The following is a 27,011-nucleotide window of genomic DNA, read 5'->3' as shown; positions in this document are numbered from 1 at the left end:
GTTTTTGGCTACACAGATGCTGTGATGACCTCTCTGTCCTATCCCTGCCCTCATGGCAAGTTTGGGGTTGGGCTCCCCTCCGTTCTGTCTGCTGCTATGTTCCCCTCAGCCTTTGCATCTCCACCCAGGCCCTGCGGATCTAGACGCCCCTCTGAAGGCCGAACGAAGGCTCCTCCATTCACAGCACCTGACTTCCTTAGAGGTTAGGTGAGGCCCCTTTGGTTTGAACTGAGCACCCTTGGGGTCACCCTCCACCCTGAGCAGGGCAGAGCGCATTTCTCAACACAAGTGAAGTATGGTTTTTCTCCCACCGAGGAATCCTGGTTGTCTTAGTTTGAATCCACCAAGAAGCAGCCCTAGACAGGATCAGGCAGGGAAGAGATTTGTTGAGAGGGAGAGAGAGGGTGTGAGGTGGGGGAAATTTCAGACCATGATGCAGGTCTGACACCTGTGGAGGGAGGGGGGAGGAGGGCGGTTGGGTATGAGGAGTCTTGCACAGTGCACAGTTCCCAGAAGCGTTAGGCCAGGCCAGTGGGGAGTCCTCCGACCAAAGTCACCCACCGGAGGAGCTGCTTGTGTCACCAGCTGGTGTTGCCTCAGTATCCCTCACGTGCTCAGCCCCTCAGGGAGAGTATGTTCATGGAGCCAGGGGAGCAGTGGCTGGGGCTCTCAGCACTGGGGTTCCCAAAGCACGAGGGTGGCCAATGCACTTGACCATGGCCTGCCACAGTCCACGCCTTGTGCCACACAGGTCTAATTCTCCGTGGTCCCCCAGGCCTCTGTTCCTGAAGGAAACTTAGTGGAGCAAATGACAGCTCCCCTCTCCCTCAGCTGTCCCCTCGATGGATCTGGTGGCTTCTGTGTCTTACCTGGTTCTGGAAACATCTGGGTCCTTGGCCCTTGTTCAAGATTGCCGCACCTGTGCATTCACAGTTGCAACGGGGAAGGGAGTGGCAGGAAGCGCCAGGTGGGTCACCTGGGCTACGGGTGTATTACACTCTCTGCCCCCACTGAGTCACAGCCGCCCTCCCTCCTCCTGCCGATCAGGATTGATTCCCCTGCCGTTGCTCCCTAGTTGTAAGAACCCCCAAGGCCCCTGGCAGCAGCCATACCTGTTGTGTCCTCTGGCAAGAACACACCCCTTTGGGGGACCAGGTCCTCCAAGCCAGTCTAGCTGAGAATTTCAAAGTCAGGAAGCACAAGATCCCTGGTGGGTCTCTGGGAGTGATAACATGCACGGCCACTTCTGCTTGCACCCGTTGGTTCCTGGACCTGTGTACTCTTCACAGAACCACATGGAGGTCTCCAGTGTGATGTCCATACCACATCACGAAGGACTGTGCCCCATCCTTTCAGTGTTTCCGTGCTAGGGCTTTGCCTGTTTAGAAGGCCCTTCCAGCATTCTGTGAGGATACTGGCTTCTGGCCGGTGTGACATGTGATATGGCCATGAGACCCTCATGACGAGGGTACATTCCCACACCTGTCTCTGTGAAGTGGGCCCCCTGGTTGTGTACCATGTCATGGGGGATTCCATGCCTGTGGACCAGGCTTTCTGTCAGCCCCCCCAGAGAGCAGCCCTGGCCGACATCCTGTGCATAGGAGAGGCAAACCATGCCCAGAATATCTATCCTTGAGAGGATGCCCTGCTGGCTTGTCCATGATGGAAGGGGCCCAGCGTAGTAAACTTACCATCCAGGGGTTGTTTGCTCTCCTCAAGGAATGATGCCATGTGTGGGGCCCAGCATTGGTCTCTGTTGTTGACAGGGTGGACATTCAGAGATGGCAGCAGCTAAACTGGCCTTGGCAAGGGGGAGTTCGTGTCATTGGGCCCATAAAGAGCCTCCATCTTTGCCACCTTGGCCACTCCATCCAGGTGCTCAGTGCCGTTTGGGGGTGGCTGGTAGTAATGGCTGGCTAATGGCAATGGGCCGAGCCATTTTGTCCACTTGATCATTCCCATTCTATGATGAATGGCTCTGGTTGGCAAAACATGATTCAAAAATCACACTTTATGCTCACTCTTGTATCTCCATCCATACACCTCTCCCCCAGACCAGCTTCCTCCAAGCTCACATTTCTCGCCCTGACCGACAGCCAGGCCCTTGGCCACTGCTACCAATCTGTATATAATCCATCCTCATTATTGGCAGATTTATCTATTTGCCACTTCATCTACTAGCTAAAATTTATTTATAACTCCAAAATCAATACTCACGGTGTATTTGCGGTCATCTGCAGACATGCACAAAAAGCAGAAAATTCATGTCATTCTATGTTCACGTTTCCAGCTGGGGTCAAACAAGGCTGTGATCTGCCTTCTGCTTCCATTTTCCTTCCATCAACAAGAATCTGTTTTGCAGTTTGTGTAATGCCACATTTGTTTTGCCTTTTGTAGCTTATTTCGCTGTTTAAAAGTGGTCCCCAAGCAAGGGGCTGACATGTTGCCTGGTGCTTCTAAACTCGAGAAATGCCTCACAGAGAAAATAGGTGTGTCCAGGCATGAGCTATGGTGCCCTGAAGTCCATGTTAATGAGTCAACTCTACATCAAATACGGCGTTTTTAAACAGAAACACACATAAAACAAGGTCATATATTGATTGGTAGATGAGAATGTTGTGACCAGAGGCTCCCAGGAACCTAACCCTGTATTTCCCCTAGGNCTTTATGGGAAGCTCATTCATGTTATTGGTCTCTCTACTTTGTTTCGTTCATTTTATTCAGAGAACCAACCGTCAGAGTTACGTTTTAATTCTGTTACTTTTCTTTTTTCTTAATGTATTCACTTCCCCTTTTACATCTATTAATTCCTTCCTCTCTTTCTGTAGATGTTTTCATGTTTCACTTTGGATTCTTTAGTTCATTTACTTTTCTTGATTATTGTTTAGTGATTTAAAAGTTGATGGTTGTACATTTTTTCCGAGTATGGCTTTGCCTGTATCTTACCCTAAATTTTAAAGTGAGGTGTTCTTGCATTCTTTTACTTCTTCCAAAAACATACCTTTATTTTTATAAAAATGGTACCTGGTTCGTTGTAAAAAAAAAATTACACACAAATACAAAGAAGAAAGAAAAGATCGTTGAACTGCACCAGCCACAAATAGCTATTATTAACCTAACCATTTGCTCGTTAGGTATCTTTTCAATCACACCTTTGCACATCACACACATACAGTTTACATAAATAAGCCAGAATCTGGGGCCTTTTCCTGGACTTTGTAGTCTGTTCTGCTGGCGCGCTCTGAGGCCTGGCGCTTTCCTGCATCAGTAGCTAAGGCGAGTATTTCCACATCCATCGTCACAGGCCGCGCCCTTAACTTTTAGCGGCTGTGTAACATTCCGTCGTGTGGCAGTTTCGTTAGGAACGTAAAGCATGTTCTGTCGGCATTGCGGCTGTTTCTGACTTTTCTCAAGTGTAAAACTCTCTTGAGATGGGTTCCTTCACATTGTGGAAATGGTTTTTGGAGGGCTTGGTCTCAGAGAGGGAGGAAAAGAGAGCTGTACCCCAGGCATGCTTCAACGCCTCGGAGCCTCCGTCTTAGCTGTAAAAAATGGGAGTCGTCATGGTGCCCACCACCCAGGAGGGATATGAGGCTAAGGCAGGGGCCATCTGTGGAGGCTTCAAAACTACTTACAGGTTATAGGGGCCCTAAAACTCACCCCAGGGAGAGGGGACACAGAATCCCCTGACCTGGGCATGGAGGGGTGGGAATTCTGATTTTTAACGGTGGAGCCAGCCTGGATTGCAAAACGGCCTGTGGCCCTGAGCCACTTCGGCAACACTCGGCCATCGCCTTGAAGAGGCTACACAGCAAGCAGTTGGCTTCCTGCGTTCCTAACTCTGTCTCGGAGCCAGATGTCCCCGTTCCCCCTTCGCCGATTACCTTGTGGCAGCTTAGGCGGAGGGAGCGGCCCCAGAACTTGGAGTCCCGGCTGTGTCCTGGACGCACCGTGTTACCTGAGGACCAGTCCTTGCCCTCTCTGCGCCTCCCCTCCCTGGACCCTTCCAGCCTGACCTGCATCTTCTGAAAGGGTGTCAGAAGCTTGGCCTGCCGCCTCCAGCCCCTCCCAGGCATTTCAATCTTGGCTTAACCAGGGACTTCAACAGGCAACGCTTTTCTGGAGAGTTCATAAAAACATGTAAACACGGATGAGGATACAAAATATTGAGCAGCAAGGCAGTAAAACATGCCAGTGTTTGTTGTGTTAATTGAATATTCATGAGCTGACTGTTTAAATTACAGTTCACAACTGTTGCAGGGCCTGATGAATAATTTAAACGAGGGTGGCCAGAGATTTCAACACCGCATTAGCAAACTGCTCAGGATCAGCTACAGAGAATTTATAATTAACTTGGAATATCCTATAATAAATTCTTTGGAAAGATGGTTTTAATTAGCACATGTGCTAATTTAGAATGTAGAACGTTCGGTGTTGAGTAGGGGTGAGTAACCCTTGTGACTCCCTCTCCTGTGGGTCCCAGACACCTGGAATCTCTGAGCCATGCTGAGCCTGCCTCCTGAGTCGCTCCCACCTCCACTGCCCCTGCCTCAGCCCCGCTGCCCCATCCCCTCTCAGACCTCTGCTGTCATGGCCTGGACTGGCTCCGAAGCCCGTGAGCTGGTCTCCCTGCCTCTGTCTCTCTCCCACTGGTTCATTCATGAGCTGGTTCACTTCCACTGGGGCAGCTGGTGTAGCTTTCTGAGATGCAGATCTATTCCGCCCCATTTAGAGCCCCTCCACTGAGGAAGCCCAGAAGGTGAAGTGGCTGATCAACGTCATTCAGGTCATTCAGGGTAAGGTCTTCTCACCCTGAGCACCCCAGGACCATCTCACTCCAGCCAGGCTCTAGACTTGGAGGAATGATGTGGAACAGCATAAGCAAAGGCAAAGAGGCCGGACTGGCAGCGGGGAGTGTAAGCCTCAAGCAGAGGAGGCTTGAAGGAAGCAGGAGCCCAGGTGGGCATGTCTCCAGTGTTGGAGAGGAAAGAGTAGGAGGCAGTTCCCACTCAGGGGCTGGGTATTGCCTGGGCTGGCCTGGAGCTTGGGAAGGTTGCCACTCCCCGGCTCATTCCCTCCACATTTCCTGAGGGCCTGCTGTGTGCCATGCCTGGGACTAGACATTGGGGAAACAGCCCCGAGCCAAGCAGCCACAGTCCCCAGTTCATGGCTGGAGCACACAGCCAGAATCATGCACACAGGCAGGGAATGTGTACTCACAACCATGACAAGGCCAATGAAAAACACAAGGTGTCATGAGAGGCAGTTGCTGGAGGGCCCTGCTGTAGGTAGGAGAGCCAGTGAAGGCCTCCTGGAGGCATGACATTTGAGCTGAATCCTGAAAAGTGAGTAGGGAGGCAAACAGGGTTACAGGCACAGGGAGCTGGGCCGGCAGGGCGTCACAGCTGCCCCATCCCCAGAGGGAGGTGCTGAGGTCAGGGGTCTAGTAGAGTCCTGGCAGTGGCTTGGTGTGGGGGTTGGGGGTTGGCCTGGTAATGGGAAAGGGGCTTCTGTCCCTGGGGAGCTATTGCTGGAAGGAAAGAATCCCCTTTTCTGGTCCCAAACCCTGTCTCCAATGCTTAAAGCTGTAAGACCTTGAGCAAGACATGTGGCATTTCTCAGCTTTGTTTCATCGGACTCACTCCTGCCCTTTTCATTCATTCTGTAAACTTTTATGGAGCCCCTTCTGTGTACCGGGCCCTCTCTCAAGCCCTGAGCAGATGACAGTCCTGGTCCATGGAGCTTACATTCCAGTGTGGTAGACAGATGACAAGATAAGGAACTGAAATACACCCTTCCCACCGCTCAGATGGGGAAGGAAGGGCTGGGTGCCAGATAAGCAGGTGCATCCTTGCAGAACGTTTCTCGGCCCTAGTGCTGTCGGCAGGGACTTCAGGCCCCTTCAAAACTGGAACTGAAGATCAAGTTCAGGAAGACAGAGAATTCACAGCCTGGACAGGTCGTTTTGGTTATCAGCTGCCTGTGTCCAAGGGCACTGTTCCACCTCTCAGCACTCTCCTGTCCATTACATCTGCCCTGGGTGCCTCCTGACCCCTACCCCTGGGCTCTTGCCCTGAGCACAGGAAAACTGCTGGGCCATCGGGGCTCCCCAGAGCCTGCAGGAGCAAGCTCTCACCCCTTGTGATCTGCCCTCCGGCTTCACCCAGCATCATCACTGCCTGGGCACCCGCGTCCTAGCAGGCCCCGACACTCAGGTGACCATCACGCTGACTCTGGACCGAAAGCCTCCAGTTTGGTTCTAATCACAATAGTTCCTGGTGGTTTTCATTGCTTTCGTCCTGCAGGCACTCCGTAGGCCCCCATTCTTCACAAAGGTACAGAAGAGTTCAGCTGTCGTCAAAACAAGACAGCGATGCTGGGCCAACTGCCTTGGGTGCATAGCAGAACTATTCCCTCTGGGTGTTCCGTGACTATGGCCCAGCCAGGCCGAGAGGCCCCTCCGCCCTCCGTAGTGGGAAGAGCTCAGATGGTGGGGTCAGGCAGACCCCGGGTTGGGGTCAAGGAGCAATTGAGGTTACTGCTCTGGGACTCCATGTGCTCATCTGTAAAGTGGGCGCAGCAGCATCTGCCTCCAGGGCTCGTGGCCGACAAGAGGCATAGTGGTGTTGTGGCCCCTCAGACCTGCCGTTCACGTCCCCTCGGGGGCATTTCTGGGACAGGAATCGCCACTCTTCATGACTGTGCTTTCCCCTTAGCGTCTACATAGAAGGTCATCCTTGGACACGTGCCCATTGTCCGGTTTCTCTCCCAATGGTTCCAGTGGAGCTCCCAGGGGGTGGGGTCATTGACCTTGGTTGTCTGTATTTCCTCCCTCCCATTTAGTCTGACCTCTGCCTCCCCCCAGCTACAAAACTGTTCCACTTAGGGGTGCCGATGGCCTCCACATTGCCAAGTCTATGGGGCACATGCTGCCTCTATCATACTTGACATTTGGGGGCCACTCCCTTCCTCGGGAAATGCCCTCCCTCTCTGCTTCCTCGATATGACTCCTGCTGTCCTCCACTGCTCAGACCACCCCTTCTCACAGCTCCCTCTGACACCTCCCTCCCTCTCGGCCTGATTCTCCACCATGGTGGCTGGGTATCTCTGGGGACCCCAGGAGAGGTTCCTTTGCTCAGTCCCCACCTCTAAAGAGCAGACCATGTAGTTGACCATCCCCACCTGGAGGCCCCGCTTGGCTGCTCTGCCCCAGCTCAGCCTGCCCACAGCTGACCACTCCTCCCCACCTGGCTGCACACATCTCTTCTTCCATGTGACCAGCCTGTGAATATGGTGATCTGGTGTCATCCTGGACCACCTGCCGTGACCGGTCCCAAATCCTGCCTCTCTCCCTTCCCTTGGTATCTCTCACAGTCATCTCTTACTTTCCATTATCTGAACGTGCAACAGTGATTAGGTCACTTCTCACCTGTTAGCTGCCACCTGCCACCTGCCACATAGCAGCCAAGCTGGCCTTTCTAAAATTCAAGTCATTGATCTGCCTAAAATCTTTCTGGGTTCCTGGTGATCCTCAGGATGAAGTCTGAACATCTTTACCTGGCTCCTTCCTGGCTCTCTAAGCTCATCCTTCCTGCCTGCCTCACGCCTCCCCACTAACCTGCTCACTGAGGCCATTCCAGAGCCCCAGTCTGCCCCTAACAAGCTCACAGTGGTCCATAGCTTTCCTTCTAGCACTCATCACCATTGTGACTGCATGTTGATTTGGGTGTGGAATTGATTGATGCCTGTCTCCCCCACAAGACTGTCAGCTCCATGGGGCTGGGACCGCGCCTGTATTACTCATCATGAAATCCGTGCTCTGCAATGCCTGGCACATAGCAGATATTTAGTAAATACAGATGTTTCTGCTATGATATGAGAGACGCAGTTTTACAAAACCTGCAAAATCCTAAAAATGACAGGGCTTATGAGAAAAATAGGGCCAGGGCAAACCTCTCAAGGTCTATGCAACTTTGTAACCACAGCCATTAACAGAAAACCATAATAATCCTGATGCTCATACCTGCACAATTAAAAAAATACGTTAAATTCTTACTAAATAACCTTTCAGTAAGAACTGGAAGGGTAACTTCATGGAAGGTGGGGAAGGATGCCTTTTTGGTGCTGGGTTATGAGGGAAAGGACAAAATGCACACAGACTGAAGAGAAATAGGCAGAAAGTTCTTCCATGCCAGAACTTGTGGCTGGGCGGGATCAGAGGAGGGCGGTGAGGGGCGAACGGGCACAGGGAGAGCACTGACCCCTCCACTGCCTGCTGGGCTCAGCTGGATTAGCGTCCTCTGTGGCCAGAGACGGTTCCTTGGTGGCCCCAATATTCATGTGCTGGCAGAATCTCGTAGGCCCGAACAGGACCTCACCGGGGTGCAGCCTTCCCCCATCCACAGGGAGGGGCTAGTTTGTGTCTCAGGAGCGCAGGCCGCAGGGAACACACCACGTTTGTTGTGTGGCTGAGTGCGTCCACGGGGCATTAATAATGTGTCACACTGTCCGACATGGTGGGCTTACTCATCTGTCTGACCCACTGGACTTGGTGGCCATTCCTGAGTGACAGGGGCTATGCCTGCCTTCTTTGTGTCTCAGGGCCTGTAGCTCATGGGCAGTCCCTGTGAGGGTCCGGGGGTCTGATAGACCACTAGGCCTCCGCTTCTGCCCTTGAGGAACTGAGCATGTGCCAGGTGGCATGCGGGAGTTACCCCAAAACACTTGCTAGTTACCTCAAAACACTAAGCAGCCCATGAAGAGGCTTTTCATTGTTCAGGAAAAAGGAATGGGCTCTGTGTTAGTGCGGGTTCTCCAGAGAAGCACAGCAGCACATGTAGACATACATATAAGAGGAAACTTATAGCAATTGGCTCCTGTGGTCATGGAGGCTGAGAAGTCTCATAATGTGCCATCTACAGGCTGAAGAGCTGGGAGAGCTGGTGGGATGGTTTAGTCCAAGTCCAAAGGCCTGAGAGCCTGGAGCTCCAATGTCTGAGGGCAGGAGAAGATGGATGTCCCAGCTTAAGAACGGAGAGAATTGCCCTTCCGCTGCCTTTTTCTTCTCTTTTGTTCTCTGTGAGGGTCCTCAATGGATTGGCTGATGCCCACTTGCCCTGGTGAGGGGAATCCTCTTCACTCATTGGCCGACTCAGATGCTCATCTCTTCTGGAAACGCCCTTCCAGACACACCCAGAAATCATGTTTTACCCGCTCTCTGGGTACCGCTTCGCTCAGCCAGGTGGACACGTGGAATTAGCAGTCACTGGCTCTGAGCCTGGGCCGGAAAGTGGGGCTTGGAAGGTCGTGAGGCGGTGGCCCTGCCCGACCTGGATGCCACGCGGTTGTAGGACGTGAGGGAGGAAGGAGTCTGAGCAGGTAGTTCATTCAGCAAACATTTGTTGAACCCCTGCCATGTGTCAGGAGCTGTTCTGACGCTGCCAGTACATGGGTGAGTCCGCGTGGAATTCACACCCTGGCGGGGGGAGCGAGACGAGAAATGGTAAAGTGATGGAGAAGTCATGTAGTATGCTCACAGGTGATCAGTGCAGGAGGGGGTTGGGAAGGTGGGGGGTGGCAGGGGGGCAGAGGTCAGTTTGGGGAGGATGGTCAGGGAAGGTAGGAAAGGGGAGATCAGAACAAGATGGGTGGGAGGTGAGGAAGTGAGCGGGGTAGGTATCCCCCTTGCTGGGGAAGAACGTTGCCTACAGAAGCAACAGCTCACTTACAGCGTTTCCCACCCTTGGTGCTACTGACGTTCGGGGCTGGGTCATTGTGGTGGGAGGGTGTCCTGCACGTAGTAGGGTGTTTAGCAGCGCCCCTGGCCTAGGACTCAGCAGATGCCAGTAGCATCTCCCAATCATAACTGAAATTTTTCCAAATAGTGCCAAATGTCCCCTGGGGTGCAAAGTCTCACTGAGCTAGAGAAGGACCCTGAGTGTCCAGCATGCTTAGGTGTCTTCAAGGGATAGCAGGTGCCGGAGTGGAGTTAAAGGGTCTGGGGGGGGCAGAGAGGTGGCAGGGACAGCTGGTGCTGCTGGTGGGGTTGGTCTCGGAGCAGAGGGCTTAGTAAGGACTTGGGCTTTTCTGGGAGCGAGGTGGGATACTAGTGCAGGCTCTTAGTGGAGTGTGAGGGCCCACATCTCAGAGATGGGAAGCGCAAGGGGCAGCCCCCACCCCAACCCAAACAGAAATCTCACACCCCCAGCAGGGCAGCCCCAGACCCAGTGTCTCAGAGACCTTGTTTTGCAAACCTTTCTTCTAAGACAAAACCAGCCCTGAAGGGGACAGATTGCCTTCCATTTACACCCTTCCCTGCTGGTGCCTTCATAGTCATAATGGTATGATCAGTGTAACCAGGAATGGGGCTGTTGCTTTAAAAGGATAAATTAGTCTGACTCTTAACTCAATAATTAAAACTGTGATGGCGCTTGGCCTGCAGGGATAATGTACTATTATTATAGTCGTTTGTTTCAATTAAATGCTTACTGATTTTACAATAGCAGCTGGGCACCTGTGCACTATAGCTATTACTCTGAACAAGACATCTCAAATTTCTGGAGAAATTTGTCAGCGTGCAAGGGATCTCCCACCAAGCGTGAAAGTTTATTAGAAATACTTACTGACAAGGCTTCCGGGCGAGAGGCAGGCACTGGGGAAGGCTTCGTATTGGCTTTCGTCTCCTTTCTTTTGTGCTGGAATGTTTTTTGTTTTGTTTTTTGGGGTTTTTTTTCCTAAAAGGAAATAATTTTCTAGTATTTGACTTCTTAAAAGCCCAAGGAAACCTCAGAGACCTGATTTGGTTGGCTGGGGAGGAACTTTCGGTGTGACTTCCCACATCATTGATTCCTGAGTGTGGTCAATGAAATAATGCCCCGCCCCCAGAGGGCCGCGTTCCAGTCCCCAGAGCCTTTGAATATGTTACCTTATATAGCATGAAGGGTTTTGCAGATGTGATTAAGTTAAAACTCTTTTTTTTTTTGACTTTAAATGATTTTTTATTATATTATGTTAGTCACCCTACAGTACATCCCCGGATTCCGATACAAAGTTCGATGCTCCATTAGTTGCGTATAACACCCAGTGTACCATGGAATACGTGCCCTCCTTACCACCCATCACCAGTCCATCCCATTCCCCCACCCCCCTCCCCTCTGAAGTCCTCAGTTTGTTTCTCATAGTCCATAGTCTCTCATGTTTCATTCCCCCTTCTGATTACCCCCCCTTTCTTTATCCCTTTCTTCCCCTACCGATCATCCTAGTTCTTATGTTCCATAGATGAGAGAAATCATATGATAATTGTCTTTCTCTGCTTGACTTATTTCACTTAGCATTATCTCCTCCAGTGCCGTCCATGTTGCCAGCAAATGTTGAGAATTCGTTCTTTCTGATGGCTGAGTAATATTCCATTGTATATATGGACCACAGCTTCTTAATCCTGTCATCTGTTGAGGGGCATCTCGGCTCCTTCCACGATTTAGCTATTGTGGACAATGCAGCTATGAACATTGGGGTGCATATGGCCCTTCTCTTTACTACGTCTGTATCTTTGGGGTAAACACCCTGTAGTGCGATGGCTGGGTCATAGGGTAGCTCAATTTTTATAAGTTAAAACTCTTGACATGGGGAGATGATCCTGGATTATTTGGGTGGGCCCAGTGTTGTAATCATGAATCCTTATAAGGGGGTTGGAGAAGGAGGGTCCCCCCTGGACTAGGTGGTGTGACAATGACGCAGAGGGAGGAAAGACCACGTGATGCGGGACCACAAGCCAAGGAATAAGGACAGCATCCATCCTAAAAAAATAATAATAATAAAGCAAAGAGACAGATTTTCCCCTGGAGTCTCCGGAGGAAACCACCCCTGCCAACACCCTGACTCTAGTCTGATGGGGCTGAGTCTGGACTTCGGGCCTCTGGAACTATAACGGGATGAGTTTGTGTTCTTTTTTTTTTTTTTAAAGACTTTATTTTTAAGTAGTCTCTACACCCGCTGTAGGGCTCAAACCCGCAACTCTGAGATCATGAATCACACAGTCCAATGACAGCCAGCCAGGCGCTCCAAGTTTGCATTCTTTTAAGCCACCAAGTTTGAGGTAATTTGTTAGAACAGCGGTAGGAAACAACGACTCGGGCTCTCTGTGCTTCTCAGAGTCCTGAGACTCTTGTTAGTGTCCCCAGACGACTTTACCCAGGCAGGTTCTGCCACGGATCACAGGACTCCCTGGCGGCTGGCAGTACACAGACCTGGGTGCTGAGGTTCCTCGGCTCAAAGCCTGTGGCCATCCCCTTCGCACCTGCAGGCCCTGTCCCTGCACCTTGGTTCCCCGGTGCTAGAGTCCGATGCTGCTTTATCCTCGGCTCCCACTTCTCCCAACAGTCCAGCTGTGCCAGACCCTGTGTGGATGCATCTCGGCCCCCCCCATCAGACTGTGCTCTTTTAGTCCGCTCTTTGTCTCCTGCATCTACCCCAGGGGCCCAGACAGCAGCCCTCAGGGCATGTTTATTGAATGAATGAGTGACAGGAGCAGGCTTGGGACCCTAGTGGACTAGAGAAGTCAAATGACCACAAAGGTGGTTCTGACGAGGGCAGCTCAAGGCAGAGGCCTAGCTGAGGACCTAAGAAAGAGGCTCAAGACAGCGATGGAAGGTCAGCGTCAGGATAGGGGCTGACTACCAGGTCTCTGTGGCCGGTCCAGACCTTCCTGATTTTAACGAGAGGTTGCAGTGCAGTCAGAGCAAGGGCCCAGATGGTAGCCAGGGCAGGGTTTAGCTGAGGGACCGCGCCAGGTGCTTGTTTCCTGGGTTGGGGGCTGGACCAGAGAGTCGGCTGGAGGTGCAGACCCGAGGACAGAGTGTGGCAACCAGGCGGCCTGGATTTGAATCCCAGCTCTATCACTTACACTGAATGACCTGGGGCATGTTACTTCCCTTTCTCAGCCTGAGCTTTCCCAAGGGTAAGATGTTAATGTTAAACACACCCTCCTCCCATGACTGTGTGAGAATTAAATACACTGACAAGGTCCGTGCCTGGCAGATGTTAACTGCCACCTGAAGGATAGTGCTTCTACCGCTATTTCTGCTCACTTAACATTCAACTAAAACAGAGATTGGCAGTCTATGGCCATAGGCCAATGCTGGCCCCCCATTTGCTTATGTAAATAAAGTTTTACTGGAACACAGCGATGCGCATTCATCTGCATATTGTCCAAGGCTGCTTTTGTGCTACAGTGGCTGAGGCCACTGAACAGTTGCAGCTGAGGCCATCTGGCCTGCAAAGCCTAGCATATTTCATATCTGGCCCTTTATAGAAGAAGTTTGCCACCTCCTGATCTAACAAATACTAACAAATATTTGTGAAGCACTACCCATGTGCCAGGCCTTGTGCTATTTTTACTTTCATTGGAGCCACCTTCCTGGTTTCTCTCATATTCTAGAAACTTCCATTTTTCTGACCACTTCTTAGTCCAGTTGAGATCTGGTTCAACAAATTCATAAAGGAATGAAGGAAAGGAATACCTACCATGTGCCAGGCTCTGTACGAAGTTATCTTTTCATTGGATCCTCATACCTGCCCTGTGAGAGTAGCTTCATTACCCTGAGCCCATACTAGAGCCCTTAAGATCTGTGTGGGTGCTGTGAAAAGATCTCTGTCTCAGAAGACAGCCCAATTCTGACTTTCCCACTTCCTAGCTGTGTGACCTTGGGAGAGTCACTTCACCTCTCTGAATTTCAGTGTCTTTATTTTAAAACGGGGGTGATAAGAGTGTTTATGTTGTTCACGCTGCCTCTGGCATAGTGCCTGGCAGATAGTGAGTACTCCACTCAGTAAAATAGTAAGTATTGTTATTATCACAATTGGTACTGTCCTCTGTAGAACAGGGAGATTAGTATCTATTGGAAAGAGCAACTCTGGGGCCATGGGAGGGATTGTAAAATGCCGGTCAGTGGCTTGTTAATTTTCATTTGGGGTCCGACTAGAAACTAAGGAGAAGTTTCTGGCCCCTGTGGAGCTGAGGCAGAGGCTTCAGTGAGAGAATAGAATTGAGCTGAGCCACTGTCGCCTCCAGAAAAAAAGTCCCAATTCCCCAGGCAGAGTGTGAGGCTGTGTTTAATGACACCACGTCCCTGCCTGGGAGGAAACAGGCGGGGTGTTAGTTCTGTGAATCAGGAAGGCGGGAAGGAGGAGGCGTGATTTCTTATTCTCCCCCCGCCCCACCGAGGGTGGGGGCCCCCCTGGCACCTGGGGCTCTTCTCTCCACAGAGGCTGCAAATGGGGAATTTGTGAAAAACACCTCTGTGTTCCTGCCCCTCCGAGAATCTATTAAGCCAGGCGAATCTAATTACATTCACAGTGATGCCTCCTTACTGTTTCCTCTGTTCATCCTTCCCGGAGAGGCTGCAGATGTGGCTCCTGATGTGTCCATATGTTTCCATGAGAGAAGCAGGAGGCTTGGTGCCTTTGGTCGCCAGACATCGCCTAAGTGCCAGCTGCGAGCTGGGCCGCCTGCCCGGGGCTGCGGAGGCACATTCCGCGTCTCTGCCCAGAAGCAGATGCTTGATGCCCACCATGCTGAGCCCTGGGAAAGCTGGGGAAAGGGGTGTGGCCAGAGGAGGGGGCAGGTGGAGAGGGAGGTCAGGGAAGGCTTCTCTGAGGAGGCGACGTTTCAGGTCACCCTGGAAGGATGATGATATGGAGGGAAGGACCAGTGAGCCACAGGGGAAATATCTCCATTTAGAGGGAAGCCCGCATGTCCCTGGGGAGGTCTGGGAAGGATCTGGAAAGGTCAGGAAGACAGAGGTGGTGCAGTTCTTTGTTTAACGGGCTAGGACAATGCTAGCAGGCCCTGGAGGAGCTTCTGAAAGATTCTGAGCAGGGAGGAGACCCAGTTTTCCTCGAGAGGTGTCGCTCCGGTGGCCAGCATAGCACCTGAGAGGGGGCTGGTGTCTTAATTTGGGATCCCCCTAAAATTAGACTCTGACACCATGTTTGGGTGCAAGTATTGTGTGTGGGGGTGACCCCAGGAGGGTCAAAGGTGGAAGGGAACTGATACTGGAAGGGAAGAAAGCCAGGAAAGGGTGGGCTGGTGAGTCGTGACCCTGTGGCCACTGGAACGCAGCCCCACTGCGGACCCTCTGAGGAGAGCATGGAACACGACTCGGAGTTGCCCCACTAAGGAGAGAAGGAGCCCAGGCTTTTCCACATGCTTCTGTCCCTCAGGGTCAAGGGGCACACTTCTGGGCCCTCAACTTCCATTCTGCCCTCGGTGGAGGATGCTCTCAGGAGACAGTAGACAAGTAGAGTGTGAAATAACCATTATGAAGGAAACAGCCAGTACGATGATGCAAAATAACGGTTGTGGGTGAGGATTTTAGACAAAGTGGTCAGGGAGGGCTTCTCTGAGGAGGTGACATTCAAGTTAAAATCTNCAATGAAATAGAGTGTGAAATAACCATTATGAAGGAAACAGCCAGTACGATGATGCAAAATAACGATTGTGGGTGAGGATTTTAGACAAAGTGGTCAGGGAGGGCTTCTCTGAGGAGGTGACATTCAAGTTAAAATCTGAAAGACGAGAAACCACACGCAGAGACTGAGGGGAGGAACACTTGGGCACAAAAGCTGAGGCTGGGCAAGGCCTCCTGCCCTTGAAGATCTGAGAGAAGGAGGCCGGGGCAAGCGAGAGAAGCAGTAGGTGGCGGGGACAGTCAGCACGATGGGCTGGAGCGTCCGACAGGGCTCCGTAATGCGCGGCCTCGAAGATGGTGGAAGGGGGAGTGGGTGGTGTTCTAAGAGGATCCGGATGCCAAGAATTTTAGGAGGGGAGTAGCCTGGTCTCCTCCGTGTGTTTTAGAGATCCCTCCTGCGAGGGCATGGGAAACAGGCCCGTGGGAGCTGGCGAGAACAGACGACGAAGCAGGAACAGAGAGCTGACAGTGCTCGGGAGGGAGAGGGGTGTGAGGGACTTAGGGTTCGCTGTAGAGGCACAGGCAGCAGCGGTGTGTCTGGGTGGGGGAGAAGGTGCAAGGAACACGGAGAAATCAAGGTTGGTGCCCCGGGGTGGGACTCGGGCCACTGCGAGGCTGACAGGCCCATTTAGTGTTCTGGAGAAACAGACGAAGGAGAATGGAGTTCAGTTTTCACCCTGTCGACGTGCTTGGAGGGCGTCCAGGGAGAGGCAGCTGGGCAAGGGAGCAGAGGCCTCGGGGCCCAAGCTGGTGCTCGGGGGGCAATCACCCCTTATTTCAGGATGCATTACGTAGCCAGCTGGGTGGTGCGCGTGCCAGCCGCCTTCCCGGATGTCCCCAAACACGGCACAGTCAGCCTCAACCTGATGCTTTGAAGAGCCCTGGCTTCTTGTTATTAATTATTATTTGCTTTGGATCTGTTTTTTAAAAATTAAAATATTACAGATACAAATTCAGTGGCTTTGTATCTGTCTTTCTATTCCTGAGGGTTTTTTAAAATGCTTTTACTACATTTTTGTACATCCTTAAACACTTTATAGTAATGGTTTATGTTTTAAACATGTACATAAAGGTAATATACTGCATGTATCCTTCTGAAACTCTTTTTACTCATTACCGCTTCCTAGTCTATCTACGTTGGCAGGTGTGGCTGTAGGTCATTCCCTTTAACTCTGTGAAGAATTCCATTATGTGAACAGATCACAGATTTCACCATTTCACTAACTGGTGAACATTGACATGATTTCCAGTTTTTCTGGAATTTGGAAAATACTGTAGTGATCATCTTTATTATCAAATGTATATTTTTTGAAAGGTAACATCCTGACTCTGGTGCAACTATAAAATGAAGATGTGTCAATTTATTTAACTCATTCCAATAATATATTACAATTGGCTCAAAGGAGAATCTGATGAATACACATAGATATCAGCAACCAAGAATGTTGCCATAAATTTTCTAATAAATACAAAACTGGTTGATATCTATAGAGCCAGAGAATATAATGTTTGGAATCTTCTTTTCCACAAGGTGGGATCAGTTGTACCTCTACCAGACAACATTTTATTTACATTTTTATGGACAAGAATCCTTTGCATTCCATCTTACACCCACTAGGATGGCTACTATAAAAAAAATTAATAAGTGTTGGCCAGGATGTGGAGAAATTGGAACCCTTGTGCACTATGGGTGGGAATGTAAAATGCAGCCACTATAGAAAACAATGTGGCAGTGCCTGAAAAATTAAAAATAGAATTACTGTATGATCCAGCAATTCTGTTTCTGAGTGTATACCCCAAAGAACTGAAAGCAGAGACTTGAAGAGGTAGCTAAACACCCATGTTGGTAGCAGCATTATTCACAACAGCCAAATGGTGGAAATAACCCAAGTGCCCATCAATAGAGGAATGGACCAACAGAACGCCGTGTACACAGACAATGGAATTTTGTTCAGCCTTTGAAGGAAAGACAGTCTGGTGTAGCTACAACATGGGTGAACGTGGAGGACATTATGCTTAGTGAAATCAGCCAGTCATGAAAGAAAAGATGCTATAGGATTCCACCTACCGGAGGCACCTAGGGGAGTCCGATTCATAGACAGGTGGTCCGATTTCACAGTAGTGATATGGTGGTTGCCTGGGGCTGCAGAGAGGGAAGAATAGGAAGTTACTGTTTAATGGGTTGAGCTTCAGTTTTGCAAGACAGAAAGAGCTCTGGAGATGGATGGTGGTGATGGTTGCACAGCAATGTGAGTGTCAGCGGTACACTTCCAAATGGTGAAGGTTGGGGGTGCCTGAGTGGCTCAGTCGGTTAAGCATAGGACTCTTGGTTTTGGCTCAGGTCCTGATCTCATGGGTTGTGGGATCGCCTTCCCTTCCTGCTCCCTGATCATCGATCATCGGGGGAGTCTGAGGATTCTCTCCCTCTGCCCCTCCCCCCACTTGTGCAGGCGCACGTGCGTGCTCTCTCTCTCTCAAATAAATAAATCTTTAAAAAAGTGGTTAAGATGGTAAATTTTATGTTATGTTACCACAATGAAAAAACATTTTTTTAAAGTAGGCTCCACACCCAGTGTGGAGTCCAACACGGGGCCTGAACTCATGACCCTGAGATTGAGACCTGAGCCGAAATCAAGAGTCAGACACTTAACCGACTGAGCCACCCCAGTGCCCCTACAATGAAAAAAATTTAATGATAAAAAACAAGACGCACTAATTTCAGTTTTCTACAGCTTACGAAGTTGTACAATAGCCTAGTCAAAGACAAGAGCACACATTCCTTTTTTTTTTTTTTTTAAGTTTTTATTTATTTGACAGAGAGAGAGACAGCCAGCGAGAGAGGGAACACAAGCCAGGGGGAGTGGGAGAGGAAGAAGCAGGCTCCCAGCAGAGGAGCCTGATGCAGGGCTCGATCCCAGGACCCCGGGATCACTCCCTGAGCCAAAGGCAGACGCTTCACGACTGAGCCACCCAGGCGCCCCATGGGCACACATTCCTATAGAAACAGATAACCCCGGAAGTCCACGGGCCGATGCTCAGCATTCCATCGAAAGGACAGTCATACGCTCATTCTAATGTCTTTAAAATTTATCCTGCAGTATATATGTCTTCTTGTGCATCTGGTGAAGTTCTTTATAATAAATATCTTGGAGTAGAATTGCTGGGTTACAGGATTGCACATCTCCGGTGTACCTGGGTATTATCTGATTGCTTCCGGAGGCATTTACCTTACTAGCTTACATTTCAACAGGTGCATAAATAGAAACCCAAATGGCCAGTAAGCTTACGCAAAGGTGTTCAGCCTCTAGTAATCAGGACAGTGCAAATTAGAACAACTTTGAGAACATTTCAAATACACTTTGCAGATCTGCAAAAATTCAGAAGTCTGCCATTACCCCATGTTGGCAATACATTAAATTACAGAGTCAGGAATATCTGGTTGAAGAATTCTAAGCACGCTGCTAGGAAGGGAAAAAAAAAAGCAAAACACAAGTCCTAAACATGGAACCCCAAGGCCATTTTGCCCTTGAGGAAATAATGTCAGACTCTTGTTTAAGATTCAGGGAAGGAAGAGCGTGTACATGTTGGAATGGAAGAGGGATGTTTAGAGAAGAGATTTTAAAAACTTCGACTCTTTATTTTCTTGAGAGTTAAATTTCTCCAGCTTTATTGAAATATTACTAATAGTTAGCGTATGTAATTTTAAAGTCTACAACATGATGATTTGATTTGATGCATGAGTATCTTTTGTGCAATTATTATTACAGTAAGGTTAGTTAATACCTCCATCCCCTCACATATTACCTCTGTGTGTGTGTGTGTATTCGGTGATAATTTTCAAGATCTACATTCTAAATAGCTTCCAAGGGTATAATAGGTATTGTTCATTCGAATCCCCACGCTGTACATTAGATCCCCAGAACTTACTCATCCTGCAGTTAGAAGTTTGTACCCTTTGACTGCCTTCGGCATTTTCCCCAGCCCCTGGCCTTGGAAACCACCATTGTCTCTCTCTTTGAGTTTGGCTTTTTTAGGGCCCCACGTGAGTGAGAGCCTACAGTCTTTGTCTTTCTCTGACTTATGTCATTTGGTATAATGCCTTCCAGGCCCATCCATACTGTGAAAAGGCAGAATTTCCTTCTTTTTTATGGTCAAATAAAAGTGTATACATGTACCCCATTTTCTCTATCCATTCATCAGTTCAAAGACACGAGGTTGTTTCCGTGTCTTGGCTATGGTAAATAATGCAGTGAATATGGGGACACACATATCTCTTCAAGGAAGCGATTTCATTCCTTTTGGATCAATACCCAGGAGTGGTATGGCTGGATCACATGGTAGCTCTATTTTTAATTTTTTCAGGAACCTCTAGACTGTTTTCCATAGTGGCCGCACCAATTTACGTTCTCACCAACAGCACACAACGGTCCCCCTTTTTCACAGCCTTGCCAACGCTTTGATCTCTTAACTTTTTTTTTTAAGTAGTCTCCACGCCCAGCATCTCTTATCTTTTTATAATAGCCGTTCAAACAGATGAGAGATGGTAGCGCATTGTGGTTTGATTTGCATTTCCCTGATGCTGAGTGCTGTTGAGCACCTTTTCCTGAACCTGTTGGCCACTTGTATGTCTTCAAAATATTATTCAGGTTCTTTGTCCATTTTTTAATCGAATTCTTTGTAAAATCTTTTACTCTTTGAAACAGTGCGCTCGAAGTCTGTTTCTTGGGTTTCTTTATGATTACTATAATAATAAAATATATATTTCATGAAAAGTAAGAGCTCAGAACCAAAATCTACCTATACGCTATTTACAAGATGCACACTTAAAGTGGTGAAGAACAATAGGAAAATGGAAAAACACAGAGAGAGAAACGGGTCACAGGTGAAGTCAGATCTAAGATGAAAGCATTAATTGAGACGAAGAAGATTTTTTTTTTTTTAATCAGAAGGAGAAGCCATCATGAAAATATAGCATTCTGGAACATTTCTAGGAATGAAACGTCACATCAATATATATGAAGAAACCTGTTTAAATTCTATAAAGAAACTGAGGGGACACAGGAGCAGTGGGAGCTGCCTTAACTCATTTTTCTTGCGATCTCACAGCTAAAGCAGTCAGAACAGTTTATTGAATAGACGAGAAACGTGTATATTACAGCATCCATACACTTTCAGATGCACAGGAACATTTTACAAAAGATGATCGTACACTGAGCCATAATGAAAACCCCAATACCAAAAAGATAAAATTCTAGGAATCATGTTTTCTGGTCATAATAACAAAAGGATACATTAAATAAGGACTCTCCTCCAAATAACTTCAGGTAAAAAATAAAATCTTCAGTTGTGGAATATTTTTTAAAATATTTATATGATGCAGTTAAAATGTTCCTCATTGGGAAAAATCATAGTTTGGAGCAGGGGTTCTCAACTTCAACACAATTGACATTTTGGGATACATAATACCTTGTTGTGTAAATGGGGAGTGTGTAGGGGGCATTCTACACATTGTAGGACATTCAGCAGCATCCCTGACCTCTGTCCACTAGATGCTTGTAACACCACCTCCACACACACACCAGTTGTGGAAGCTGGAAACGTCTCTAGACATTGCCAGTTTTCTCAGCAAATGGTCCCTGTTTGAACCTCTGCCCTAGATACTAATATTATTAGAAAAGAAAATGTGAAAGTATAAATAAATTATTTAATTTGAAAGCTACATAAAAAGCCACTGGTGATACCCGAGGTCAACATTCATAGAAAAGCAAAATTTAATTATCACAAAACTTGTCAAATTGATTTTTTTAAATATAAGAACTGGTTCTTTGGGTAGATAGTTAAAACATATAAACCTTTGAGAAGTAAAGTTTTTTTTTTAAGATTTTTTATTTATTTATAAGACAGAGATAGAGACAGCCAGCGAGAGAGGGAACACAAGCAGGGGGAGTGGGAGAGGAAGAAGCAGGCTCATAGCAGAGGAGCCTGACGTGGGGCTCGATCCCATAACGCCGGGATCACGCCCTGAGCCGAAGGCAGACGCTTAACCGCTCTGCCACCCAGGCGCCCCGAGAAGTAAAGTTTTAAAAAGCAACATGCATTCACGATATTGCACTTGGAAATTTAACTACAAAAAGCATAGAAGCAAGTTAAAAATATGGTAATATTATTGTAGGGATATACTATTAGTGCTAAAATCTGGATGAAGTAGACAGTTTAAGAAGTATATATTTATGTAAACTAACTTATATATGTAACTCAAGAAAGTATGGGAACCAAAATAGCCATGGAAAATATTATGAAAATCAGTCTTTCAAAAAGCACATAACACAAATGCCAGCATTTGCCAAAGATAACCCCCCCCAAAAAAATGGAAGTGAAAAGAAACCTAAAAGAGAAAGTTCCTCAGAACTGAGGACACACCAGACAAATTCAAACAAATACATATCCAGGCAAGGGTGGCGATGTTCAGATGAGACTCCACTGAATTAAAGGCAAAAAGGGAGACGCTTTGTAATAATACTAACATTCAGTCCATAATGAAGATGTAACTGGCAGTTTTCTTTTTGCAATAAAAACCATCAAATTCCCCCAAACAAAGCACTTTAAGTGTTGCAGGAAGATTGTGATGGAGGCAGAAAAGTTGCAGGCAACTTAGACATGCTAAAAAAAGTAAGGAAGGAATCAAAATCATCCCACGTGGCCACTAATGGAACAGGTTAATCTGCACACCAGCTCGAAAGCTCGCTCTGTTCCTGAGGGCTGTGGCACAAAGCCAAAGTATAAATCTACCTGGATCCCAAAGAAACCGTACCGAAGTCTCAAAACTGCAAGTAGCACAGACTGTGTCCTTTGATCACTTGTTACTAGAAATTAGTAGCAAAGGGAAAAGAAACAAACAAAACCATGAACCTCTTAGAAATTTCAAAACTTTCTTTTTCCAAAACGTTTTTTAAATAACTCTTGGATGAAAGAAAATAAAAACTGAAATAGACGCGCAGAAAAGAACATGAACGAAAATCTTACATGGCGAAGTCTAGGAGAAATGTCAAAGTCATGCCCAGAGGCAACTTCATGGCATTACACATATTTCTAAACGTTGAGAATGGAAATAATGAATTAGAAATGTGACCAAAATGGGGGTGGTGGTGGAAACAACAGTCACGCATCTTTTAGAATCAGAAGATGTAATTAATGAAGATAAAGATGAATAGATATTAAGGAATTAGAAAACAGAGAAGTGATAAACAAATTTGAAATTTGATTCTTTTGAGGAGACTCAAACGTCCCACATAATCAAATGGGAAAATCCATGAGCTTGCCTAATGAAAACACAGCTACTCGGTGTTAGGATTAACAAAGGGAAAATAAACACAGATGCAAAGGCAATAAAAATAATTATAAGAGTGTGCAGATTGGTATGCCTCGCTCCACAGTGTGTGTGTGTATATTTAAGATATTTAGGTGAAAAGGACACACTGTTTCACATACGTGTTTAGTGTGGGCACTGCCTGTAGGAAAAATCAGTAGCTTTCTTATATTCCCAAAATAACCAGTTAGAAATATCATAGGGAAGATTTAATAAGAAAATTACTGACTTAGAGGAAGAGAAGTACATAGCTTTATTAAGGGATTTACTTATTGTACGTATTTAACAAACCATCACACAACATATGGCTTACTAGGTGCCAGGCACGTTTCGTCCTAACCAACCCTTGAAGGTAGGTTTAATTATTATCCGCAATTTTCCGAGGAAGACACTGGGGCACAGAGAGGTTAGGTAACTTAGCCAGAGTCACCCAGCTTATAAGTGGCCGAACCAGGCTTCAAAACGCAGTCGGCTTCGAGCCTCTGCGCTCTTTGTTGCCGGACCCCACAGTGAATAAATGAAGAGACACACCGTGTTCCAGGAGGGAAGATTCGATGTCATTGAATGATAAATTCGCTGCTGGCCTGAGCTCTCTAGCAAGGGCTGCACCGCTGACCGTCTGTCCAGGGTGAATCTCAACAGAAGGCAAGCAGTCGAGGAGGCTGCGCCCAGGTGCCCTGAATCTCACAGGGGTCGGAGTAGAAGGGCCACACTCACCCGGGCCTGGGGAAGCGCAGCTTACAGTGGAGCCGGCCACCCTCCTCATCCGCCTGCACCTCGTCTGAGCCCCGCCGGCCGTGCAGACGCGATGGTGGCAGGCAGGTCCTCTCTGACTCGCTGTGCCCTGTTCTCCTCTCTTAGATCCAGGAGATGGTCCACTCGGAGGTCGCCGCCTACGACTCGGGCCGGCCGGGGCCCCTGCTGGGCCGCCCAGCGATGCTGGCCAGCCACATGAGTGCCCTCAGCCAGTCCCAGCTCATCTCTCAGATGGGCATCCGGAGCGGCATTGCCCACAGCTCCCCATCACCCCCGGGGAGCAAGTCAGCCACGCCCTCCCCCTCCAGTTCAACTCAGGAGGAGGAATCAGAAGCACACTTCAAGGTAGGTAGGGTGGCCACACAGGGCCGTAAGATGCCCTCCCGTCAGCAGGTGGGTGGGCCCTGCATGGAAATGGGCATCACCCGCCTTGAGACCAGACCGGAAGAGTAGCACCGTATCCTTTGCTGGCAGACACAGAGGAAGGAAATCAGCAGGTAGAACAGGGCCCGCCGGCTGGAGCCCCCGGTCAGTGGGGATGGTCTGGCTCAGAATTTGGAATTTCTGGCCGCAGCTGCTAGATTTGCGGTGCGTCCTTGCCACGCTGTGCCCCTCCGCTCCCGTGGCCTTGTGTATGAAGCAGAGACAACGCTCACCAATGGCCAGGGGGCAGATGAGAGAATCCTGTGAAAATGGGTTAAGTCTTAGTCCTCAGTGGCCACTGGGTCATTTCAGTGACATTGATGGCATCAGCGAGATCCTCAGGGTCATGTCTTATGGCCACTTTGGCCTTTCAGGAGAAGGTATTCTGACAAAGCTGTGGGGCCCAGCAGAGGATACCTGGGCAGCACTGAAACTGAACCCCCCCCCCCGGGGACTTGCTCCCCCTCAGCATCCCTGGAGTCATGGATGATCCTGCCTCTGAAGAACACGTCAGGGGTGAGGGGTCACCAGCTGTCCAGGCTTGTCCTTCCTTGCACTGACAAATCTTACTGGCTCTTGGAAGGCATCTTGTCCTACCGGGGCAGAAAATAGAGGCCGGAGAGGCCAGGGATGGCAGCGCTCACTGGCACTGTTCCAATGAGCCTGTGCCAGAATCTAAATTTGATCCCCCAACGCCCTCCTCCCTTTCTTCTTCCTAAGGGCTCTCACCCCTTTCCACACGGTGGCCCTGCAGATCCCCGGGGCAGTGACCATGGCACCCGCGCCACCTGGCAGGGACCCTGACTGCCTGGGCTGGGTGGGTGCCCCTGGATCCCACCCAGCTTCATCCCCAGGATAACTTGGTCTCCACAGTAGGCCAGGCAGGAGCCGTTTTTATTTTATTTTTTATTTAACCGACACTGTTGGGGCCGAATACTGTTCTAAGCACATAACGAGCATTAACCCGTGGGATTCTCATGACGGCCCTGTGTGGTGGAGACCTGTCCTCTCCGATTGGCAGATGGGAAAACCAAGGCCCCAGAGAGCTTATGTCAGTCTGGCTGCACAGAGAGTCAGGACAGATGCAGCATGGCTACACGGAGGCCTGAACCTGGCCCAGCGGCCCGCTGCTGCCCTGTCCTTTCCTGGTGTCACCTTCATCCACTTGGTGCAGAGACTGACAGTCTTCACTGCAGGATCCAGGGCCTTTGACCAAAGTTCCTGGTCCCCGTGTGGCCTGAGGGTCCTACCGGTGACCCACGGAGTCTGGCGAGCATCCCTACACGGTTCCCATTCCACAAGCCCTGAGCCGCACGCTCACAGGATTGCGGTCCTGCTTCCGAGGCCGGGCGTCCAGAGTGAGGCCGCACCCACCGGGTCACATAACCTCTTTCCCGTCCAGCCATTTCACAGGGCCCCAGGCACTAAGCCCCCTGCCCCAAGTCACACACCTGAAAATTGGTGGAAGACGCCGATCTTTTGTGATTAAGGATCATCTTTGGGGATTATTTGTGATCACAAGAAGGGAGAACGGTTAAGAAAAATTGATGTAGTCAAAACTTGGAAATAGGGCCCCGCACAGGCTGTGCACGCTTTCCGTGGCGTACCACTGTCTACAGACTACACGGGAACCCCAGATTCTCTAGGAGAATATACCATTGTTGTGATGCATTACTCATGATCCGTTAGGGGATTTTATGCTCTGCAAAGGTAGATGTTACCTTGGGAAAGAAGTGGCAGAGAGGTAAACAATTTTTGTCTGATTGATTATAAGGCAAATTAATTTTTCCCTGTAGAGATGCAAATGACTTCTGCCTGGGAGGAAAGATTAAAAGCCCTAAACGTGATCGTTTCATCACTCTGTAGGGCAGTTTCTCTCGTATTTCTTTGAATCAGCTTTGCCACCAGGCTGATTTTCATTCATGAGTTGAACCAACACCCCAGGGTTCCTAGCTCCTACCCTAGACGGGTGTGGGTGTGTGCACGCGTGTGCGCTTGTCCTTTGCATTCCTCACCCAGGGAGCAGTGAGCATGACAGTGTGGCCCACGCTGCCGATCTGGAACCCAGCTGGTGGCCAGCCCGCCATTGGCTGCACGTGCGCAGAGATGGACTGGCAGGTGCTGGGGGTGCTGAGGAAGGTCCCTTCCACCTCAGGCTGGGGTGCAGACGCTGTGGTGGGAGGCCCTTGGCGTCTCTGCTTTTCTGACTCCTCTCACCTGTGCAGATGTCGGGAGAGAAGAGACCTTCAACTGACCCAGGAAAAAAGACCAAGAACCCAAAGAAGAAGAAGAAGAAGGACCCCAACGAGCCACAGAAGCCTGTGTCCGCCTATGCGCTCTTCTTCAGAGACACTCAGGCTGCCATCAAGGGACAGAACCCCAGTGCCACCTTCGGGGACGTGTCCAAAATCGTGGCCTCCATGTGGGACAGCTTGGGGGAGGAGCAGAAGCAGGTGAGTCTGTCCCTTTCAGGGCCCTTCCCTGGGGCTTTGAGGTCCTGGAGCCAGTGACAGACTTGGAATGTCTGAAATCAGGAAAATCCTCCTGCAGAGGTCTCTCCTAGACTCAGTTTGCCCATCTGTAAGCTGGGAGGCTAGAGCCCTTCCCAGTCTGCTGTTTGCCAGCTGCGTTTGCTAGGGACATAACCGTTCTGATTCCTGCTTCCTCTTCTGTAAGTCTGTCTTGTCTCTCCAACCGTGCCAGCCTGGAGTCCAGGCCAGAGCTTCCTCTCCCACTGAGCGTGCGCCCCTGGCCCCTCTCAAGGGCGTCCAGGGGGAACAGGGAGCAGAAAACCAGCTCAGAGGCAAATGCCAGCTACCGACTGCGGGCCCTCCAGCTGATCACCTGACCTCTCCCCAATGTTGCCCATGTCTTGGATTTTTCAGGCCTATAAGAGAAAGACGGAAGCGGCAAAGAAGGAATATCTGAAGGCTCTGGCGGCCTACAGGGCTAGCCTCGTCTCCAAGGTAACACCCTGGGCCATCGGCCCAGCCCCTGAT

The 27,011-nt window shown here is 49.3% G+C and overlaps 1 protein-coding gene across 6 annotated transcripts in view; it reads left to right on the top strand.

The window, feature by feature from the left end:
• Positions 1-27,011, top strand: part of TOX2 (TOX high mobility group box family member 2) — a 144,526-nt gene that overhangs the window by 112,452 nt on the left and 5,063 nt on the right. For all 6 annotated transcript variants that reach the window (XM_034641484.1, XM_034641483.1, XM_034641486.1 and 3 more), the window contains 3 exons: positions 23,695-23,934; positions 26,238-26,465; positions 26,898-26,978. In XM_034641484.1, coding sequence (XP_034497375.1) covers positions 23,695-23,934; positions 26,238-26,465; positions 26,898-26,978 — 549 coding nt within the window. The remainder of the gene's footprint in view (positions 1-23,694; positions 23,935-26,237; positions 26,466-26,897; positions 26,979-27,011) is intronic.

The sequence above is a fragment of the Ailuropoda melanoleuca genome, chromosome 13 (assembly GCF_002007445.2).
Source record: "Ailuropoda melanoleuca isolate Jingjing chromosome 13, ASM200744v2, whole genome shotgun sequence".
Lineage (NCBI taxonomy): Eukaryota > Metazoa > Chordata > Mammalia > Carnivora > Ursidae > Ailuropoda > Ailuropoda melanoleuca.
Note: the sequence above shows the minus strand (reverse complement) of the source record. Positions and strands in the feature narration are given on the sequence as shown.